At 35.9% G+C, this 23250-nt stretch overlaps 1 protein-coding gene across 1 annotated transcript; it reads left to right on the forward strand.

Annotated features, from left to right (window-relative positions):
- The first annotated feature begins 216 nt into the window (after positions 1 to 216).
- LOC106870864 (proteasome assembly chaperone 2) lies at positions 217 to 22255 on the forward strand. The gene is made up of 7 exons (XM_014917098.2): positions 217 to 353; positions 7013 to 7184; positions 8075 to 8133; positions 9242 to 9360; positions 13717 to 13920; positions 18270 to 18393; positions 22009 to 22255. The coding sequence occupies exons 1-7, from the start codon at positions 273 to 275 to the stop codon at positions 22102 to 22104; spliced, it is 855 nt and encodes a 284-aa protein (XP_014772584.1). The 5' UTR covers positions 217 to 272; the 3' UTR covers positions 22105 to 22255.
- Positions 22256 to 23250: the final 995 nt, after the last annotated feature.

Raw genomic sequence — 23250 nt, forward strand, 5'->3', positions numbered from 1 at the left:
CCGTAGTAAACATTTTTTTCAAACTAAAAATGTGGGGTATTTATATATAACCCTTACAAAATGAAAAGACCAAACAAATATATCATTTTTATTTAGTTAATAGAAATAATTATAGTTTGCGTAATTTCAAATACATATTTTATAATTAATCAATTAGTTTAGCAGGTACTTCAACCGAAAATAAAAAGTCGTTCGTCTCAAGCTCTTTAACACAACTGAACCTCGTCTTTGTTACTCTGTAGTTTGCAGGTTCATTCTTCCAATGTGTCGCAATGTTTTACTTTCCAGACGAAGCTTCTTTATCCGAAGAAAAGCAGAAATCTAAAGATTGGTCTGGCTATTCTCTTATTGTGGTGAGTTATCACAGATAATACAGGATAATTAAGTTCAAAATTAAGAATACTCGTCACGTAGTATTTCGGCAACTTTGTTTAGCCTCTTAAATACAAACTTATATTTATGTGTTCTTTTCACTTTGCATCAATAATCTTTACAATTTTCTTTTTTCCATCATGCGAGTCAATTTCTTATGGAGATGATACATAAAAATCAGTATACGAATGCAGCAAAATTAGTGTTTATGATGATATTTTTTTTCTCCCGTTTCTAATTTATTACAATTGTTTTATTGTCTGGGAAGAGTCTTTCTCTTGTAGTGCCCTATTAATTTAACACACACACCGGTCCGATTTCCACTCATTTATTTAAGAGAATGACTCTCCTCTGACACAATGAAATATGCTTCAACACACGGATTCAAGTAAAGAATCTTGCAAACCAAATACAAAAACGAAATACAATTAATTTCTCAAATTTTAAATCAAATTTTCACTTCACAATATAAAGTTGTCATTACGGTATCTTTGTTCCATACTCTTGAAAATAGCTAAAACAAGGAAAAGTTGTGATGTTTTGTTTTAATTTCAATTTGTATTCATCAACAAAGTGATTCAAAGTCTTAAGTAAGCCTAAGTAAATTTCCAGCTTTACATAATTATCCCGATGATTGACCACATAATGGTCCAAAGTATGGTATTAGATGGAGTATCAATTCCGTCATAAAGCTCACTGATTGTTCGAATACATAATAGATCTATTGGTAATTCTTCAATTGACAATTGGCACAATATTATACAGGAATAACCCTGAACTTTTGTTTCTCTCGTTCAACAATATGTCATCTAGTTTTTGTGAATTCATATTCCAGTCCGCGACACTCGGTTTTGCACAACTTCGTAGCTGCAGCTCCTAATATCATCAAGTTCACTTGTTGCTGGAATTTTGGTATAGCTGTCTCTCAAAGTCCCATGCCACATGCAGGAAAGAAAGAGAGAGAGACTTTTTTGTCATATTATAGTTCTATTATCTTTCGTACAAATTTAACTATTAAATATCCCAATTCATTCTCATGTCATTAACTTACTTGTATAAACAAAACTTTATGAGTTAACACTTATTGTAGAGACACAAATGGATGTACATGATGTCTTTTTCCTCACTAAGAATTGCTCTCTTCTCTACTAACATATTTTGCATCAGTGACCAGTCAGTACATGGGGGCTAGTGGAAAACATGCTGACACCTTATTAAAAGGCAGGATCTGTGAGTTTTGCATCACAACCTTGTCCTAAATCATTTATTTTCTCGACAATACTTGGGTGACAGGGAATTCAGGAAAGACTAAATTGATAAAATATTCCAACTTAGGCATGGGATGAGGACAGAATGGCCTAATGTTCATCGATGAGGTAGGAAACAAAATTCAAGGTGAGACAGAAGGGCCCTGTTTCATTTTTAGTTCATGTCATCAGTATAGCAATGTCACTTGTGTAATGAACCCAATACAAAACCCTAATAAGATGGATGAAACAGTTCACAATAGATGTATTTAATCAATTGCCTATCTTCTACTTAGTGTTCATCAAGGGTTGTAAAAAATTAATTGCAATATATTGGTCCAATTAATTGATTGGAGTTGTACTACCAATTAAATAATTGATTGCTATCATGTCAATTAATTGCAACATTGTCTGCGAAAGTTTTTCAAATGGCTCATACCTCATTCAACGTTCAATTGGCAAATACAGCATTCTATTATTATTTGAGGTATTGTGTTCATGCTTTGTTCTGACTGCTGAGAATAATTCCCACATTGTGTTGTGCTTGGGAATTAACTGTTGTTTATGTTGTCAAGTGTTGATGCTTGATTTGGACTGCTGCGAATGATTCACATTCTATCATGCTTGGAAATTGGCTATTGTATTATGTTGTCAAATAACCGCTGTCAAATGTTGACGTTTGGTTAGGAATGCCGAGAATGATTCACCCCATCTGTCGTGTTTGGGAATTGGCTGTTGTGTATGTTGTCTAATAATCTCTGAGTGATTCTTAGTTCTGACTGCCGAGAATGATTCACACATTCTGTCTTCAAGTCATTAAATTGTAACTTTGCCTGCAACACGGTTCTATCTTGAATTTCACTCCAACATATTAACTGAATCAGAATTTCGTCAGTGGAGTGGCGAAATATTATCATCATCATCATTGTTTAACGTCTGTTCTCCATGCTGGCATGGGTTGGACGGTTTGACTGAGGTCTGGAGAGGCAGCAGCTGCACCAGGCTCCAATCTGATCTGGCAATGTTTCTACAGCTGGATGCCCTTCTTAATGTCAACCACTCCGAGAGTGTAGCGGGTGCTTTTTACATGCCACCAGCATAGCCAGTCAGGTGGGCCTGGCATTGATCACATTCAGATAATGCTTTTTACGTGCCACTGGCACTAGAGCCAGTCAGGGGGTACTGGCATCAGCCATGTCCAGATGGTGATTTTTATGTGCCACTGGCACAGGAGCTAGTCAGGGGCCACTGGCTGCAGCTATGATATTGGTTTTACTTGACTCAACAGGTTTTCTCAAGCATATCATATCGCCCAATGCATCTGAGGTACTCTTAACTAGGCCAGACATGCGTTGTTGCGAACTCACTTTAGTTGCTCAGTCTTCTCAATCACAACATATCTCCAAAGGTCTCAGTCATCTGTCATTGTCTCTGTGAGGCCCAATGTTCGAAGGTCACGCTTCACCACCTCATCCCATGTCTTCCTGGGTCTACCTCTTCCACAGTTAGGGAGTGGTACTTCCTCACACAGCTGTCCTGGCGAAATATCTTCTATTTTAAACTATGGCAAAATATCTTTTATTCTAAACTAACCCATGCCACATGAAACCAGCAAACCGTCAGAAAATATTTGAACCAAACAGACTGAACATATATGGGAATGCAAGTGTGGAAAACAGTTGACCCAGTAAAAAGCAACTGGATGGACAAATCTTACGAATCATATAAAAACCAGCATCCAGAGTATTCTACTATACGAGCAACAGGACAACCATCTTTATCAAGTTTTCTTTCACCGAGAAGTAGTTTGGTCAGTCGCTCAGCCTTAAATGTTTATGGATGGATTGAATGGGTGTGTGTTGGTTTAAAACCATTTTCCTTTACTGAAGCCCCACTGACTCATAAATACCCAAACTTGGGAAGTATGACAAATGTGACCATAAAGAAATACATAGAGAAACTTACTCAAGAGATGGAAAAAAAAATATCTGAACTTCCAAGTAAATTTTCTTTGGTAATCAACAGTTGAACTAAGGGTTTGATACATTTCATTGGACTTTTTGCATCTTATTTGTGCAATTATCAAAATTACTATTGTATTGTTTTGCTGACATTTTCGCCAGTGGTAAGTGAAACATCATTTTAATTGTGCTACGCATTTGAGAAACTCTTTCAACTAAAGACCTTTATTTTATTTGTTTTTCAACTACTGTACAATGTAGAGTATGCATGTTGTTTGTTCCCTATTCTAAATCAATAAAATTGAACTTTGAATGTTTTCTGATAATGAAGTTTTTTGAAACTACAAGACATGCCTTTTATTTTCCTCTCACCTTGGCTCTTGTCTAAATTGAAGCTAACACTCCAAAATATATGGTGTTTTTGCATTCGGCAAAATAATTGACAATTAATTGCAGTAATTGATTGGCCTGCATCCCAATTTAAAATTAATTGATTGGAAAGGTTCCAATCAATTATTTACAACCCCTGGTATTTATTTTGATTTATGTCTTGAATTTATGTATGAATATATATCACTGGGCAATCCTAAATAAATGTATGAAATTATACATTAATCGTCTTAATGATACATCAATGGATGTTAGAAAATCACCCTTTCCTGTTCCTCTAAATTTATCTATCTCTGCCCACACATTCGTAAGAAGAGTAGCAGCTCAATGACCAGGCACATTTTCATGAAAATACTTTTTAGTCTTCTTGTTCTTTACCATCTAAGAAGCAGTGTTCATCCATCAATCCATCTAGGTCTGACATGTTTGTAATGAAAAGAAATTAAGCTCAGTAAAAACAGAAAAATAAACAGTGTAAGAGAACCTGCATGTATTTTTATTTTGGATGCTAAACACGAAGATCTTTGTTTTCCTGTCAAATTTGTGGTGGTGGAATAGAAATTACAGATAGTATAACTCGTGTTAGAAAAATGATTGAACTACAAGGCAGAAGTAAACAAATCATTAAAATTTGGTAATACTGCATTCCTGACCTTCAGACAAACTGATTAGGCAACATGATTTCACTTCCTGCTGATATTAAGACAGACATGTCATCATTAGTATTTTATGTCTGCAGTCTATGCTGACATGGATTGGACAGTTTGGGGAGACCATATCTAGTTCATTTGGGCCTGGTTTCTATGGTTGGATGCCCTTCCTAACACTAACCACTTTTCATGCCACCAACACTGGAGATGTGTTTGTGGTCTTCCATTAAATTTGTAATTTAGTATTATTAATATTATGACTCACTGCAACCGCTTTGCACTACAGATAGAAGTGGCAGAGTCTCAGCCTTAGACTAGTGATTCTCTCTCTCTCTCTTTTATTTAAAAAATTCTTTTTACCTATAGGCCCCTTTGATTACTATTCTATTCAGGTGGACCCCCATAGCCATTCAGTGTTTAAAAACTAGTTTTATAGATGCTTCTTTCAAAATTCCTACTATGTAGGCTGAACTATGTAAAATGTCAGAGAAAGAAACCTAGCTGCTTCTTGCAATAAATATTGGGTTGGCAACTAGGTTCCCACCGATTTTTTTTAAAATTTAAATTTTTTTGAAAGGTTTAATAGAAAATAAAAACTAATTAATCAATAATGTATTCACCCTCGTTGTTTACAACTTCTTCCCAACGTTCAACAGGATTTTCAATACTTCGTTGGTAGAATTCACCTGATTTCGATTTGAAAAACTGATCCAATCAAACTCTCCACACATAGCATTTGAAAGAGATCGAAAGAGGTGGAAATCTGTTGGTGCCAAATCAGGAGAGTATGGTGGGTGTCGCAGCACTTCCCAGCCATGCGTTTGAATGACTTCCTTGGTCATATTGGCGATATGAGGATGGGTGTTGTCATGCAGCAGAAGAATTCCATGCTGCCCGTTAGGTCTTTTCTGTTGAACATAGAGTTCCGCATTGATTCCATTCAAGCAATTCATAACGGATAAGCCCTTCCAGTCCCACCATACATACAACATTGTTTTACACAGATGAAGATCTTGTTTCACATACGATGTCACTTGTTTACCAGGGCTAAGCCATTTGTTGTCACTTAAAGCATGCAGAACCCACACTCCATATTTCTAAACCTTTCCCATCGAGTGAAGACGCTTCTCTATAGCAGTGTGGGAGCATTCCATTTTCTCTGCCAGTTCCCTTGTCATTTGACAAGTGCAAATGTTGGTTTAATTGCTCTTCATCGAACTCAACTAGACGACCAGAACAAGGTGCGTCTTTGAGGTCAAAATTAGAACCTTGATTAAAAGCAAAAAGGAGGTGTCGAAAATGCTCGTTTTTCTTAACTTGACATTCCATTTTTATGATCTGAAAATAAACAAAAATTAACTAGAAAAAAAAACAAAATAAATTCCAAAATGATTAAAAAATAGAATTCTCGAAAAAAATAGATTCCAAAATTTAAAAAAACAGCAGGAACTTAGTTGCCAACCCAATACATCCAGAGCAACATTTTTTCATGGACCCTTAATATACTACTTTGGATCCCCTATTTACTATTTTGTTTGCATGGACCCTGGTTCAGAACCACTGGTTTAAGCTAAAAGATCTATGGTAGAATTAAAGTGCCAAAGGAGTCAACTTTGCCTTTCAGTCATCCAAGGTCAATAAATACCAGTTAAGTCAATTAGGTTGTCAATACTCACCCACCGGCATATACAAAAAAAAAAAGTGTCTATGCTATAAATTATTATTTGTTAAGAACTGATAAAGGCTTGCATTATTATGTCTTTTTTCATTCTAAGTTTAAATATCACTGGGATCAGTTATTTTACCTCTCCCTTTTTCTGGGGTTAAAATAAAGTCAAGTACTGGCATTGGACAGAACCACTTGCTTCTCCTCGTTCCCATCACCAAATTTGTGGTCTTGTACCAGTGTTTTATCATTGTCCTCAATCAACTACAATTTGCACTTGTGTTGGGTATAATGACAGTCACTCTACATAGCTTGTGTGACATTGATTCAACATGGAGTCTTTCTGAGATAATTATACCTGCACATCAAATACAATTGGTTTTAAAAGAGTCTTCATCTAACTTGTATATCTCTGCAAGCAACAGGCAATACAATGCCAGAAATTAAAAAAGTATTATTTATTATGATTATTATTCTTATCTTGTTTATGTTTATTATTCCTATTTATAAATTAAAATACTGTTTAAACCTGATCAAATATATTGTCACAAATTTTTTTTAACATAATTACATGTAGTATTTCAGTAGAGACAAAAGTAACATTGAACTTATGAATATTTGGACTTAAAAATTCTAGGATCCTATCTTGTTCATAAGTAGGGGAGTACCTGTAATTAAATGTTGTAAACCAAGCTAAATTTTGGTAATTTTTTTTGGTTATTTCAGGCTGCAGTATCAGTGGGCAATGTTGGTCAGCTAACAACAGACTTAGTTGTTTCAACTTTAGAAATGACTAAAACTGGATATATTTATGATGAAAGCCTTTTACCCGTAGTTGGTAACCATCCTTACACTGCAGTTAACAGTTCTTCCTGTTCATTAATGACAGGGTGTGAAGGTAATGTTTTCATTCTCATATCTTGTTGGAATCATATTTGTTTCTTAAGTCCTCCCTGTTTGATAACGTACCAGTGCCATTGAGTCAACTCTATCCCTTTGCTCTTCAAAAATGTTTTAAAAACCCTATTTTTCAGGAAAGGAAACTATTATTGTTATCCAGTGAATGGCATTGATCTTTATGTAGTATAATACAATTGGTAGTGGTGTAGAAATTTTGTGCTTAACTCAAAGTGTTTCAGTCACTGGTGTGTAGTGGGGTTGTACAACTGGGATCTTGTTTTAGCATATTTTAAATAAGAATTTTCTAACAATCATTCAGTAGTTCAGTATAAGATGTAAAAAATATATGGCCCAATGATAGTTCAAGGAAAACACAGATGGTAGATCAGATCTTAAAAGGGTATCTTTTGGAAAAAATTATACACAACTGTTTTAGAAGTGGATAAGGTATTGCACTTTCAATATGCTGGCCCTTGAGTTCAAATTTGTTGTAGAAGTTTCACATGTATTTGAGCAGAGAACTTAATCCTGCATTTACTTAACTGGGAGTGTTATTTGCAATAGATTGCAATCCTCTCAACTATAATAAATATTTATCTAACTATCATTTAACACCACAGAACTAAAGCTAAGCACCAGCTCATGTACACCTTCCTGTCCTTATGGCCTTTATGTCTGTTATAAACGAGTATATTGTAGTAAGTTCTTTCAGTAAGAAATGCATACGGCTTGGATTGCAATAAGTCAGGAAATCTTCTGGTTGTGACAGAGTTTCAGAAGAAGGGAACCTATTGTAGTAGTAGTAAAAACAAAAAGAGTCAAAGTAAATAGAGCATGACAATAAATCAGGGATTTTTCTTTATTCAGATTCTTGATTTCTTTTTTCAGTGTATGAATGTGAGGAAAAGAAACTTGTAGTTTTACTTCAACGAGCACCATTTGCTAAAGTAAGTTATTTCATTATCTTGGTTTTAAATTTTGTCACAAGGCCAATAATTTCAGGAGAGCGGGTAAGTCAACTAAATTGACCCTGGTCTTCAACTGGTATTTATTTCATCAACTTTGAAAGGATGAAAGACAAAGTTGACCATGGCAGAATTTGAACTCAGAATGTAAAGACAGATGAAATGCTGTTAAGCATTTTGCCTGGTGTGCTGACAGTTCCACCAGCTCATCATCTGAAGTTATTTTATTATATCGAGCATTGAGCCTCATGGAGGCAAAGTGGCTGAGTTCCTGGGCTGCATGGAAGCAAAGTGGCTGAGTTCCTGGGCTGCATGGAAGCAAAGTGGCTGAGTTCCTGGGCTGCATGGAAGCAAAGTGGCTGAGTTTCTTTCGTGTGTTGGACCTCACAGACGTGAGGTGGCTGAATTCCTTTTGAATGGGTCCCACAAAGGTGAGGTGGCTGAGTTCCTTTCGAGTGTTGAGCTTCACGGAGACAATGAACAAGACCTCTAGCATTATGACCTGCTTGAGAAGAAGACTCATCAAGCCAAGCAAAATCGTGTTCGTGGCAGATAACGGTGTCACGCAAATGGCACCCATGCCAGTGGCACGTAAAAGCACCCATTACACTCTTGGAGTGGTTGGCATTAGGAAGAGCATCCAGCCGTAGAAAAACATGCCAAATCAGACTGGTTCCTTGCGCAGCATGCCAGCCCAGTTAAACTGTCCAACACATGCCAGCATGTACAATGGATGTTAGATGATGATGATGATTGCCAAATTTTCAAAATTAATTACTCTTTATTTCCTATTCTATATCATTCATTGTACTAATGGTGTTAGATAAATTGATGTAATATTATGAAACTATGAAAGAAATGATTTTTTGTGTAATTCTGTGAGGGGTTACTACAGTCAGCATAACATCAAGACCAGGTGTGGCTAGTTTGAATAAATAGCCTTGTCTGGTGGTAGACAGACTGGACTTCTAGAATAGTAATTTATTGAAACAGTTTTTGCTAAACTTTTGTAATTTACTTACATCTTCCCTATTTTTACAATATATTTAGATATCGACTAAAATGGTTTCCTTTTATTCTTTGTAACAAGGGCAAGCAATCGGGATACCGTAAACGCTTAGTTCAATGGATTAAAGAGCAAATGTTTGGCCAAGTTATCATTTTAACAAGTAGTTCAGCACATGAACGTCTTGATGTTCAACTACATGGGTAAGTAACACACACGTCATTTCTCTGTTATGGCATTAACCCTTTAGCATTTAAACTGGCCATATCTGGCCAAAATAGTCTTTTACGTTCACCTCTTTCATGTTCAAACCAGCCAGATCAGGCCACTCACAACTACCCTACACTGCCAATCTGAAAATCAACAATCACATTATGTTAATCTCAAAGTCCTGAGATAAAGCATGATTAATTCAAAACAATGTGAATAAATAAGCATTACATTTGAATAGGGTTTGTTATTGCTATTTAGTCCTAGAGTAATTCTGGTCGAGCTGACTTATAGTCAAATGTATTTAGTCAGAACCATTCCAATAATTACTTAATGTATCCTTTCTTTATTTAAGACATTAGGGTGTGATTTGTAACAGATTTGGTTGCTATTTGTTGCAGGTTGAATGTCAACAGAGGGGCTCCCTTGAATGTTTGATCTGATTATTCACAATTAATTTGTATTTTTATCCTAGAACACATATTTATGTATTTTGTTTCTTTTTTGTCCCCGCAACATCGCTTGACAATTGATGCTGGTGTGTTTATTTCCCTGTAACTTAGCAGTTTGGTAAAAGAGTCCGATGAACAAGTACTAGGCTTACAAAGAATAAGTCCTGGGGTTGATTTGCTTGACTAAAGGCGGTGATCCAGCGTGGCCAGTCATATGACTGAAACAAATAAAAGAATATATATATATATATATATATAAAGCAGTTGTATACTGTCAACTTAATGTGACAGTCCCCATAAGGGAATCATACTGGTACTATTTAACCCTAGGAAGCTGGACCGCTTCCTATCAACCTTGACACATTTCCTGTGTCCTTATATTTGTGAGGGGGAGACAAGCACCTCCACCAGCCTAGTCTGCATTCAAGGACATGTTTCTGAGTCATTGCTTGTCATCAGCCTGAAGTAGCAAGACCAGCTGGCTGAAGATGTCTGTCAACCCCTCGCAAATATATATATATTTCTAGTGAAAACACATTCACTGATTACAAAAATTAGGAATGATCTAATTATAAATCTCACAGAGAGAATTAAGCAGCAGTGTTATGATAAAGCAGTTGCATACTGTCAACTTAATGTGACAGTCAAATACTGCTGCTATTTAGCCCTACGAAGCTGGACCACTTCCTATCAGCCTTGACACATTTCCTGTGTCCTTATATTTGCTTGTCTCCCCCTCGCAAATATAAGGAAACCTCCCTTTTGTACTGGAACCTCTCTCAGCAACCCCTCTTCTTTACCCCTGTAGAATCATCCACATTGCTGCAATACAAAGGCTGTAGCTTCTTACTTTGCACCAAAAGAAAATAAAACTAAATGTGACTATGCGGTACTTAGTATTATTCCTTAGTTAATCAATTAGCCAATTAACTATCTTTATTTTATTTGTTTATTTAACTTGTCTTTTCATGGTGGCAATTGCCAGGGCATGCCCTCAAGGTATGGAGGTCATAATATACGCAGCCAGGTATTGCCAAGGTGTGAGTAGAGAATGGGGATTGCAGTGAGAACCTGGGTATAAAGAGTGGATGGAAGAAAGCAGTGATATAGTGAGCAGGGCCGAGGGCAGGGATGGGGAGTGGGAGATACTCATAGTATATGAAGATAAAGATGCAGTGTAGAAGAAGAGATGTAGTTTGGTTTCTTGGGGTAGGATGTGTAAAAATTTATTATTACATGTGGGTGGGACACAAAGTTTCTAGCACTGAGTTTTGCTGACATGAGTGGGTCTTCTCTAGAACCTCATATCACCAGACATCTCGATCCATTGTCATTTCCTCTGTGAGCTCCAACATGCCTAGATCAGTCCTCACCACTTCATCCCATGTTTTCCTGGGTTTCCCTCTTCCACTGGTACCATCCACTTTCAGTGACAGGCACATTTTTATAGAGCTGTCTTTACTCATATACATCACATATCCAAACCAACGCATTCTCCTTTCCTGCATGACATTTGATTCCTTTTATGCCCAACTTTTCTCTCAACACAGTTGTGCTTTGTTGTTCATACACATTGATGTTGCACATCCAATTGAGCATACTACCTTCATTTATCTCCAGTCTGCACTTGTCTTCTGCATTCAGAGGTCATGTCTCACTACCATGGAGTATAGCCGTTCATACATAAGCATCATACAATCTACCCTTTTTCTCCAAGAGAGAGTCTTTTTGTTGCTAACAGAGGTAATAGTTCTCTTAAATTCCTCCATTCCTCTGTCCTGTTCTTATTTTAAACTATCTGCAACCTCAAGGGAGCCACCTGGGCATTTGAAAGTGTCTAAGTCCTGCATGCTCTTAGTGCTTACTTTTCCTGCACATCTTCCATACATGTAAGTGACCTTATCTGTTAATCTACCTGTGATTCCACTGCATTTCTTATGTTTCCATAGCTTACACTGAAGTCAGTAAACGGAATTACTTCCACTCCTTTCCTACATATTGAGCAGGGACATTTACCTGACAGAAAGAGAGCCTGACCTGCTTTCTTGCTAACAAGAACTTAGGTCTTTGCTAGGTTAACTTTAAGGCCCTTTTGATTCCAGGTTTTGTGATGTAGATACACACACACACACACACACATACACACGGGGACACACACACACAGACAGATAGATAGGTAGATATACATACAAACATACACACAGATATAGTTATGGTATATTTTGTTATATGCCCAATTGCTTCTAAAGTAAGCTAAAAGTAATGGCTGTAAAATGTCCAACCATACCCCTTCTTGTTGACTCCAATCTTTTCAATTATATACATACATATATATATATATATTGGGTTAGCAAGAAAGTAATTTCGTTTTTTGTGAATAGAGTTATGATGTTTTTGAGTGACATTGACAAAAGTCATTCAAAAACATCATAACTCTATTCGCAAAAAACGAAATTACTTTCTTGCTAACCCAATATATATATATATATGTATGTATGTATATAATTGAAAAGATTGGAGTCAACAAGAAGGGGTATGGTTGGACATTTTACAGCCATTACTTTAAGCTTACTTTAGAAGCAATTGGGCATAATTTTGTTTACAGCTGTTAGTTCAGTGTCAGTTTTAACATGGAGTGCAAAAACAAATATTTTTGCCATATTTTGCTTTTTTATTTCCATAAAATCAAGAAAGCTGCTGAGGCTCACAAAGAGATATATGAAGTTTATGGTGTTGATTGCTTCACAAAACGTACATGTCAGAAACGGTTTTAAAAATTCTGTTTTGGAGATCTTTCACTCAAAGATAATCAACATTCTGGTTGACTGACTGAAGTTGATGATGACTGAATCAAAGCCATAGTTGAATCGATTGTCATATCACTGTGTGAGAGATTGCAGAGAGGTTAAATGTATCACGCACAACAATTGGAAATCACTTAAAATGTCTTGGATTCATTAAGAAGCTTGATATTTGAGTTCCCCATAAATTGAAAGAGATTCACTTAACACAATGAACCATTATTTGCAATATGCATCTCAGATGCAATGAAATCAATTTTTTTTTTTTTTTAAATTGGCAAATTGTAAAGGAATTGTGGCAAATCATAAAGGAATTGTGTTCTGCCATGACAACACTAGACCACACATGTCTTTGCTAACTCATGGAAAATTATTGGAGCTTGGTTGGTAAGTGATGTCACATCTACCATATAGCCCTGACCTTGCACCATCAGATTACCATTTATTTTGAAGTTTGCAAAATTTTTTGAATGGTAAAACTTTCAATAATGATGATGACCTGAATTCGCACTTGCTTCAGTTTTGGTCTGATAATGACCAGAAAGCTCATGAAGTTGCCAGAAAGATGGCAAAAGGTCATTGAACAAAATGGAAAATATATAATGTATGAAAAAATATGACTTATATTTCACACTAAAAAATTGAAATTACTTTCTTGCCAACCCAGTATATATATATATATATATATATATATATATATCATCATCATCATCATTTAACATCCGCTTTCCATGCTGGCATGGGTTGGATGGTTTGACAGGAGCTGGTTTGTTTTGGCATGCTTTTTGCAGCTGGATGCCCTTCCTAACATCAACAACCATGCTGAGTGGACTGAGTACTTTTTATATGGCACCAGCATAGGCAAGCTCAATTTTGGCATAGTTTTTATAGCCCTTCCAAATGCCAACCACTTTACAGTGTGGACTTTAGGGATACAGGCGATGCAGTGAACGGAAAACAGGGGTGGGAATGTTGTTAGTGATGAATATCAGTTTGGGAAAAGTGAAGGAAATGCAAGTGGATCAGGGAGGAGAAAAGAAGGGGTACACACACACACACATATATAAAAAATTTTTACTTTTTCCTTCTCTTCCAGTTCACAATTTCGGTTTCTCTTGTCACCTGGTCAAGAATCAACAGTTGGAGACTTTCTACAGAACAAGCTAAAGTGGAAACCGTTAGAAAAAAGGCCTTGTTTCCCAGCACCTTCTGCTATCGAAAGTGAATCCAACAGGGACCAGAATATGGTATCTATTTATATTCCTGGTGGAGGAATTGCTAAAACCCTTTTTACTGATTGGTAAGCATATTTTTATACAATAGCTTCTAAAACTAATTTTGCCTGTGTGGAAATTGTATATTTAACATTTATGATTATCTGTTTTGAATAATCCTTAAAATTAGGAACCTGTGTGAGTTGTTGTGTCCCATAACAAATATATTGAACTCAAGTGGCCCAGTCCACCTAGCTTTAAATAAGCACCATTTGAATGTACAGTTCATCACTAAGTATCAGTTTGTTGTTGCTTAACCCTTGACTAACTGAGCAAATCTATGCTCAAAGTCATTGCAGACATGATCATCTCAGCCTTCTCTCAGGCATTGCATGTCTAAGATTACTTTCCCTATTGCATGTCTAAGGTAAAGTAATGATTGTCCCTCCTTTTCAAGACATTTAAGACAGTAGGATATAAGATAAGGGAGATTAGTTGCTATTTCTAGCAGGTTAAACATCAGCCAACCATGCCTCCTTTTGAGATGTGGGTGTGATTTGAAGGAAATTTGATTGCTGCATCTGGCAGTTCAGATGACAGCATACAGGCTCCCTCAATGATTTATCAGTTGAGCAAGAGACTCTTTATTTTATTTTAAAATGATAGCATCAGTAGTACTTTCCAGTGATGTAAACTGAGTGATTGTATTGCCTAGATTTCCATATTGATTGAAGTCTTGTGAATGGTTATGAGTTTTGGTAAATCTTGCTTGATAGTCTATTTTGCCCCATTGATTTGGCTAATAAAGCTTCTTGTATAAGTAAAGTCATCTACATAGTCCAGTAGCTTGCTGCTGTCAATGATAGGTGCAGTTGTTGGAGTTTATGCACATGTTTTTGAGGTATTGATGTTAAGACCTGTTTGCATTACATAGTTGCTTAACCTATCAGTTTTCTTCTGTAAATAATCTATTTGAGAAAATGATTATCCAGTCCTTGTTGGAGTCAAGATTTTCTAGATGGGAGCAAATGACCCCTGGTGGTCACTGCTAATATGGTATTATAGTATTATACATGATCCAGTTTATGATAACTAGGAAGGGGATGATGGAGAAAGCTGGTGTGTTATATGAAAAAAGACATGAATATAATCAATGCTTTTCACAATGGGTACCCAAAGAAAATCTGTTTCATTTTTTGGGCCAACAAATTGTTAAATGAGGAGCTGTATTGCAGAGCTGGTTGCAGTTGAGTGCTCCTTGAAGTAAAATGCAAGTGGCTCAGAACAGGATACCAAAAGTAGTATTAAGAGAACACCAGCTTGAAAGCAAAAGCCTAGATGGTCAAAAAACACCTGGCTGACAACAATTGAAAGGGAGGTGAGAAAAACTGCACAGAGAATTGCTAAGGACATCAAATTATATCAAATTGTCAAAGCCTTATTTCCCATCTGGAAAAAAGAGTATTAATGATACTTATGATAATAACGGTTGCAAATTTTGTTTGGTCAGCAATTTTGGGTTAGGGTTAAGTTGATTATATCAACCCCATAATAATGTTTTCAAATTTTGGCACAAAGCCAGGGAGCTCAGGGTAGGGATTAGGTCAATTACCTTGACCCCAGTGCTCAACGGGTACTTATTTTATCAACCCCAAAAGGATGAAAGAGGCAAAGTCAACCTCAGTGGAATTTGAACTCAGATGGACAAAATGCTCCTAAGCATTTTGCCCAGTGTGCTAATGATTCTGCTTGCTCACCACTTATCAACTCCATCATCATCATCATCGTTTAACGTCCGTTTTCAATGCTGGCATGGGCTGGATGGTTTGAATGGGGACTGGCTGCACTAGGCTGCATCAGGCTCCAATCTGATCTGGCAAGGTTTCTACAGCTGGATGCCCTTCCTAATACCAACCACTCTGATAGTGTAATGGGTGCTTTTTACATGCTACCAGCATGGGAGCCAGTCAGGATGGGGCAGGGAGTGCGACTGGCATCGACCACATTCAGATAATATTTTTACGTGCCACTGGCATGTAATGAGTACCATGCTTGAATGGTACTTATTACATGCCACCAGCATGGGTGCCAGTCAGGTGGCACTGGCATCAGCCACAACTACAATTTCCATTTTGATTTCGATCTTGAAATTTAATTGGTTTCCTTCAGTAAAGCTGACTAGTGCTACTCATACAACATTCACTCAGCATTTGATATGAGTATGGCTCTTCATTTTCCATATTGTGACAACTATAGCATAAAATGTAGATGATTGAGTGAATGTAGTGTCAGACAAACAGCCAAGAGAATCATGGTTTTGTATTGTGTTATTAGTGTTGTTGTGTTTGTGGTCAAGGCTCTTGATTTCAAATGGCTTAGTTAACTTGGTTGTAAATAGGTACTGTAAAATTGGAGCAACAACACTGTGATTTATGACAAACAGCAATATGGTCACTTGATCTGTTAGAAATACCTGACAAATCTCTTCTAAAGCAACATCCTACCATCTTAAAAAGAAAGAGGTCAGATCAAATAAATTTATCTAGAGTATACAGTTTTAAGGCCTTTTATTATATGTTTACTCGATCAAGGTTAACACAGGGCTAAACAATACCAACAGCACTGTATACTTCATTAGGTATAACAGCTAAATTGTCTCATTAGATATAACCTAGAGATGTCACTATCTTCCCTAGCAATAAATAATTCACATAGACAGAACATTCCTCATGGTATTCAAGCCTACAAAAGTTAAAAAATTGAAACCTATGAAGGAATTTAAAAAATATACAATTGCAAGATCTTTTCCTCGCAAGTTATTTGGTGACCCTACCTGGTTGCATCCAGTCCACACTGTAAAGTGGTTGGTGTTTGGAAGGGCATCCAGCTGTAAAAACCATGCCAAAAATGTCCACACCAGTTCTGGTGCCACATAAAAAGCACTCAGTCCACTCTAAGGTGGTTAGTGTAAAAACCCAACCAAAGCAGACAGTGAAGTGTGGTGCAGTCTTCTGTCTAGCCAGCCCCTGTCAAGCCATGGAAAATATGCCAACATGGAAAATAGATGTTAAATGATGATGATAATGACAGTGTGCAGAAAATATCATGCATATAACATGAAGAATAGTTTCAGTACAATAGACTTAGATAGCAAATTAGCACAGTTGTTAATGTGTTGCGCCTTGCCGTATTTGTTCCAACTCTCTGCACCCTCAGGTCAAATCCAATTAAAATCAGCTAAGGCAGTGGCTTGAGGAAATTATTTAAGTATCAAACAAGATCTTTTTTATCATCTAGTTTAATACCACTATCTAGTCCTTGAGTGCTCTTTAGCAGCATTCATTCTGTTGCAATTATTGAAGCCAGTTTCTGGTTTGAAGAGAACTTCCCTGCTTCATTCTAATCTCAATGGCTCTGAAAAAGTAAAGGTAGTGCCCCCTCTTCTCCATTACTAATCAGTATTTTAAATACAAAAACATAACACTGCACATACTAAAGGCACACAGTTGCAGTTGATTGTTCAGTGAAAGTGTGCAATAATGATAATAATAATAATTGTTTCAAAATTTTGCACAATTTTAGGGGAAGTGGGCAAGTCATAAAGTACCACTCAAGTATTGGGATTGATGTATTACATCTATCTCAGTACTTGACTGGTACTTTATTTTACTGACACTGAAAGGATGAAAGGCAAATTTGCCCTAGCAGGATTTGAATTCGGAATGTAAAGAGCTGGAACAAACGCCACAAGTCATTTAATCCATTACTCATGATTCTTCTACTTCACCACACTTGGCTGATGACGGTTGTGGTGGTGGCAGCAATGATTTAGACATAAGGCCAGCAATTTTGTGGGAAAGGATACCACTGACCCCAGTTTTTAACTGGTACTTTATCTTACTGTCCCAGAAGAATGAAAGGCAAAGCTGACCTCATCAGGATTTGAACTCAGAATATAATAAGTTGGAACAGCTACTACCATGCTCTAATGATTTTTCTATTCCACCAACTATGGATGATGAGGAGAATGACAATACCTCTTCTTAATTGCTGCATCCCAAACAACAAATGACACACTATTTCTCAAAGAAAAAGAAATTATCCAAATATAAAGGATCTTAAAATGTGGAGGTTGCGCACAAGAAACAATTTCCATTAATAATTGATGCCTTGGAAATGATAAAAGAAAATCCAGAATGACATGCAAACAAATACATAGCATAACCCCAGTACTTACAAATATTCACAACTTACAGAACTTAGATACTACATACATATCACACAAGAGTACTTTCAATGCAACAGAAACAACAAAACCAAAATAAAAACCACATGTATCCAAGCTGTACAGAGTGTGCTTTGCAATGCAGTGAAAGCATGCAATAAAAATAAGTCAACTAAATAATAATAATTTTTTTTCTTTTGTATATTGAAGCTGTGATGCTGAGATTCCTGTTAGTGTTCTACTATTGTTCTGTGCTGAAGGGGATAATGCCTGGCATGCTAAGTATCTAGCAACAATTCTCAATCAATGGATGAATTTAGTACCAATGCCAATGGTAAGTACATACATATAATCATGCATGGAGACATTAAGTGAGCCTCTACATGGTTACTTGACTTGTTAGAAATAGCAGCCAAATCTTTTTGAAATTACTTTCTACTCTCTTAAACAAAAAAGAAGGGCATATTGGATAATATAATTTTAAATATACAAAAAAGAAAAAGAAAAGAAAAGGAATGCCTTTGACTACAGGTTTGCTTATGAGGGGCTCAACAGTGGTATATATATTTGTGTATTTTACTTGATATAACATGCATTTGTGAACAGTAGTGTTGTTGATTATGTTTCTTTCAATTTCCAATCACTGGTTCACTACATTTTCGATGGTAGAATAAATACCACAAAACATTGATTTACTGGTAATTTCTCACTGCCAGTATACACATCATATATATCATCATCATCATCGTTTAACGTCCGCTTTCCATGCTAGCATGGGTTGGACGATTTGACTGAGGACTGGTGCAACCGGATGGCTACACCAGGCTCCAGTCTGATTTGGCAGAGTTTCTACAGCTATCTATATTGTCCATCTGTCTGTTCATCAATCCACATACAGGCACAGGTATGGCTGTGTGGTTAAGAAGACCACTTTACAACCATGTGGTTTCAGGTTTAGCCCCACTGTGCTGTACCTTTGGTGTTTGTCATTTTTATTGCATATTTGCACTGCATTACGTTTGGAGTGAAATTGGTAGACAGAGACTGTGCAAAGCCTGTTATATGTGTGTGTGTGTAACTTGATGGTATGCTGTAACACCTTATCACTATCATTGTCTCTCTTTTTCCAACTGGGGTTGCCTTGGATCTCATCTACTGCAAGACACCTGTTCCTGTCCTATCACCCTCTCATTACTAGACATGACACTACCATTCTCAATACTACACCCCTATTCAAATGAGGGGCTTTTCTTGAAAGTTACTGAGTGACCTCATTAGTGCCAGTACCATGAAAAAAGTACCCAGTATACTCTGTAAAATGGTTGGCATCCAGTTGTAGAAACCATGCCAAAGCAAACTATGGAGCCTGATGCAATCCTTGGACTCATTGATTTCTGTCAAACCACCCAAACCACTTTACAGGTTGTAGAGTCAGCACAAATGTTAAAAATTTCACTCTTTTGTCACTTTGTATGGCAAACAGTTATGAATGGGGAGGATGTGTTTTAATTTTATTATATTGATCTTTGATGTACACTTTTAAGCAGTTTACTTTTGAGTTTCTTGGAAATAAGATGGAAATAAAAAGTACACACATTGAAGTACTTTTTTTTATCTACTTTACTTATTTTTCGATCACATTGTTTACATAGATGTACTCGTATACAAAATGTAACTTTCAGTGTTGGCTCCAAAATTCTATTGAAAATCTATAGATATAACTTAAAAGTGATTGTATTGTACTACTAACACAAAAGTATTGACCTTTAATATACTTGATAGTATATTGTGGTTGCAAAATAAAATACAGTCTCCCTACCAACAATTAACTTCACAGAGTGTCCTTGGTGTATTTTCTCATGGCACCAACATGACTGAAGAGACCTCACAACCTTATTTTTCTGTTCTTATACAGTCTGTACAGGGTTCACTTTTACATGGCACCAAAAGCTGGAGAACTCTTGCTCTCCAATCAATCTAGAAGGAGCAGTTGGGTGAGGTTTTCCATCATAGCACCAGAGACAGAGTACCTTGTATGCAGTATATGTAAAGACTAAAACTTAGATATCAACTAATTCAATAAAAAGCTGTTAATTTATTTTAATGTTTAATCTTACCATATATTATTTATGAGTTTTAATCTAGGTATCATTATTTTTATAATTTTATAAATATTAATATTATTATGAGGTAGCAAGCTGACAGAATTGTTGGCATGCCAGACAAATTGCATAGTGACATTTTGTCTGACTTTATGTCCCGAGTTCTAATTCCACCAAGGTTAACTTTGCCTTTCATTCTTTAATGTTTAATTTGAGTACTGGGGTTGATGTAATTGACTTACAAGTTTCGGGCCTTGTGCCTATAGTAAAAAGGATAATTATAAGGTTATAAGCTGGCTGAATCATTAGTATGTCAGACAGAATGCTTTGTAGCATTTCTTGTGGCTCTTTATGTTCTGAGTTCAAAACCTGACACAGTCAGACTTTCCTTACGTCCTTTCAAAGTATCAATCAAATACTGGGATCAATGTAATCAACTAACCCCTTCACCTTAAAATTGCTGACCTTGTGCCAAACTTTGGAACATCATTTGTTTGTTTTTATACCTACATGAAATTGATGAGGGATCAAGGATTCCCTGAGAGAGTTGATGGCTAAAAAGCTTGGGAATTTCTGGTTCAGATAGACTGTTCTTGAAACTTGATGGATATATTCTTGGCTTTTGTTTTCTGGGCCTAAACACCATCTGTAACATTTCTCATTGATCAATGTATTCACCAACAACAGTAAATACAACAATGAATGTAATGATAATAATAACACTGCTGGCAAATTGCAATTATGTTGATAGTGACAATTAGAGTGTCTATGAGATTGCTTGGCCTACTATAAATAGCTGCTAAATCTCCCTCAAATCACACACTACTATCTTGGGAAAGGGAAGAACACAATACATATCCCTAAAAAGACAGAATGATCATGGTTGGAATGCCTTTGATCATAGATTTGTTAAGTAACAACAGACAAAACTTAAACAGGAATGAAATGATCCAGCTAGGGATGCAAGAATAGCTGTATGTTGATTGATTCAACTAAGGCTTTGTGATTGAAATTTGGTTGATAAAATCTGTTTAAAAGACCGATGGAAGAACCGTTTGTGGTTGTCCTGGCTTAAGCTGTTGCAAACATCCTGGTTAGTCTCAGCTCTCAGAATAATTATCTTCTTTCTTCTCCCTGTTTTCAAAGACCTTGAAAAGTATCATGAGTGTTCTTTCTCCTTTGACTGAACAATGGAACCTTTATGTGATAGTCAATGAAATCTCCATCAAATCATGCTTATATATTTGCTTTACTTGCTAGAAATAACAGCCAATTCTATGAAATCACATCATCATTAAAAATCATGAAAAACAGTTAAGTCAGAGATAAATAAGCTGAAGAGATGGATTAGTTATGGCTGAGCTAGGACTAAACAACAAACAGAATACACTGGATAATGTTGTCTTAGAAACACTATATCTGGATAAAAATGACTAGCTGCAATACTCTTGATCATATGTCTGCTTAATCAAAAATGACATGAATCGAAACAACAGAAATAGTGATAAGAACTACAGCAATAATAATTGTGGAGCAGCATGATGGAGAAAAAGAACAACCTGTTTACAAACATTATGGAAAAACAAGATAATATTCAATAGTCAATGAGTGAGCCTCTATATAGCTGCTTGGCTATTAGAAATACACTTTACTATAAAAAGAAAGAAGGTGGGATTCATTAGTTAATTTAATATTAGATACTGTAGACTTGAAAAAAGATGGTCAGAATGTTTTATAGGTCTACTTGATCAGAGCTTATCTGGTGTTAAATAGCAGTCAACCAATCATTATAATATTGTTTCACACGTATTTTTCAAGCCTAACTGTTTTTAATTTTCTCATTTCAGTCTCCAAACTTACTATTGCCATCAGATATCTGGAAAATTCCCCCATCATGGAGACTCACATTTGGAAATACATTTGACCAAACTCTGTTCCATTGACCAGAAATATTTTTGCTTGAAAGACTTAAATAAATTATCTTATTGTCACCATTCTACATTAATTTCATTCTATTCATCATAGAAACATTTTCATCCAATAATTTCTCTTCCAAACTTATAAAAAGTAATAAAATAAAAATTATTAATTTTTCTTCTTTCTTAAGAAATTATGTTGTTAGAAGACTAAAGAATATTGACCAGATGATAAACATTGTTCTCTGAGATTTTTTTTTTTTTTTTTACACCATGCTTAAGTCGATTCCTGTATATTATCAATTTATGTGTTTTGTAATGCTGGCATAGGTCAAATGAATTGTCACAGTCTAAGTTACTTTTTCTCTTGTAGTTACTGCCCTTCTGCATGGGTTAGGAACTTGTATCTCACTAATTCATTCCATTTTGAGTTTACGTTCTATGGTTGGATGCTCTTCTTAATGACAACTACTTTACAGAATGTAGTGGGTGTATTTTATTATGTAAATAGCACTTGAGGGTTTTCTTGTCTCAGGCAAGACTAAAGAGCCCTCTTTAATCTGTTGTCTTCTTTCATATATCAACTACTTTACAGATTGTATGGGGTGCATCTTATTGTTGAACTAACACTAGTGATGATGACTCTGATGGTCCAAGGCAGCATGACTAGGAAATGAAGAGGAGAGAGGGAGACAGTGCCAGGATAAGAAGGTGAGAGAAAAGAAAAGATAGAAGAGACTCAGACAGTTTTATGTTGGTAACTACAATGCATATTTTTTCTGATAAAAGCCAATATTATATAGAAAACCATAGACACTTTTCCAACAAAATCACCAGTACCTATAAGAAAATAAGCTTTACGACTCTCCATATTATTAATTTAGAAGCAAATGAAGTAGCTGCCAGCCAGTAAATAAATGATAATGTAGAAATTTAAAATTCAACCCTTCTAGTAAATCTAATGATAAATTGCAATATATTAATATAAACTCCATCTCTCAATAATCCTTAGAAAGCTACTTATAAATATTAGTAAGCCCATGTCTAGCTTATCCTTTGATATACTGCTTATTATTACAATGACACATTAAAAGATATTATATATAAGACCACGCTATAATACTAAGAAACAAAAGCAGTATATTATATACTCTTCCGTATAGCTTAAATAAA

The sequence above is a fragment of the Octopus bimaculoides genome, chromosome 6 (genome assembly GCF_001194135.2).
Source record: "Octopus bimaculoides isolate UCB-OBI-ISO-001 chromosome 6, ASM119413v2, whole genome shotgun sequence".
Lineage (NCBI taxonomy): Eukaryota > Metazoa > Mollusca > Cephalopoda > Octopoda > Octopodidae > Octopus > Octopus bimaculoides.

Bases quoted from the DNA above. Each gene is read 5' to 3' on its own strand.
- LOC106870864 (XM_014917098.2), top strand. From the start codon at position 273: ATGTTTTACTTTCCAGACGAAGCTTCTTTATCCGAAGAAAAGCAGAAA. The intron at 354-7,012 runs GTGAGTTATCAC...TGGTTATTTCAG, and splicing joins CTGGCTATTCTCTTATTGTG to GCTGCAGTATCAGTGGGCAA. The intron at 7,185-8,074 runs GTAATGTTTTCA...TTCTTTTTTCAG, and splicing joins ATTAATGACAGGGTGTGAAG to TGTATGAATGTGAGGAAAAG.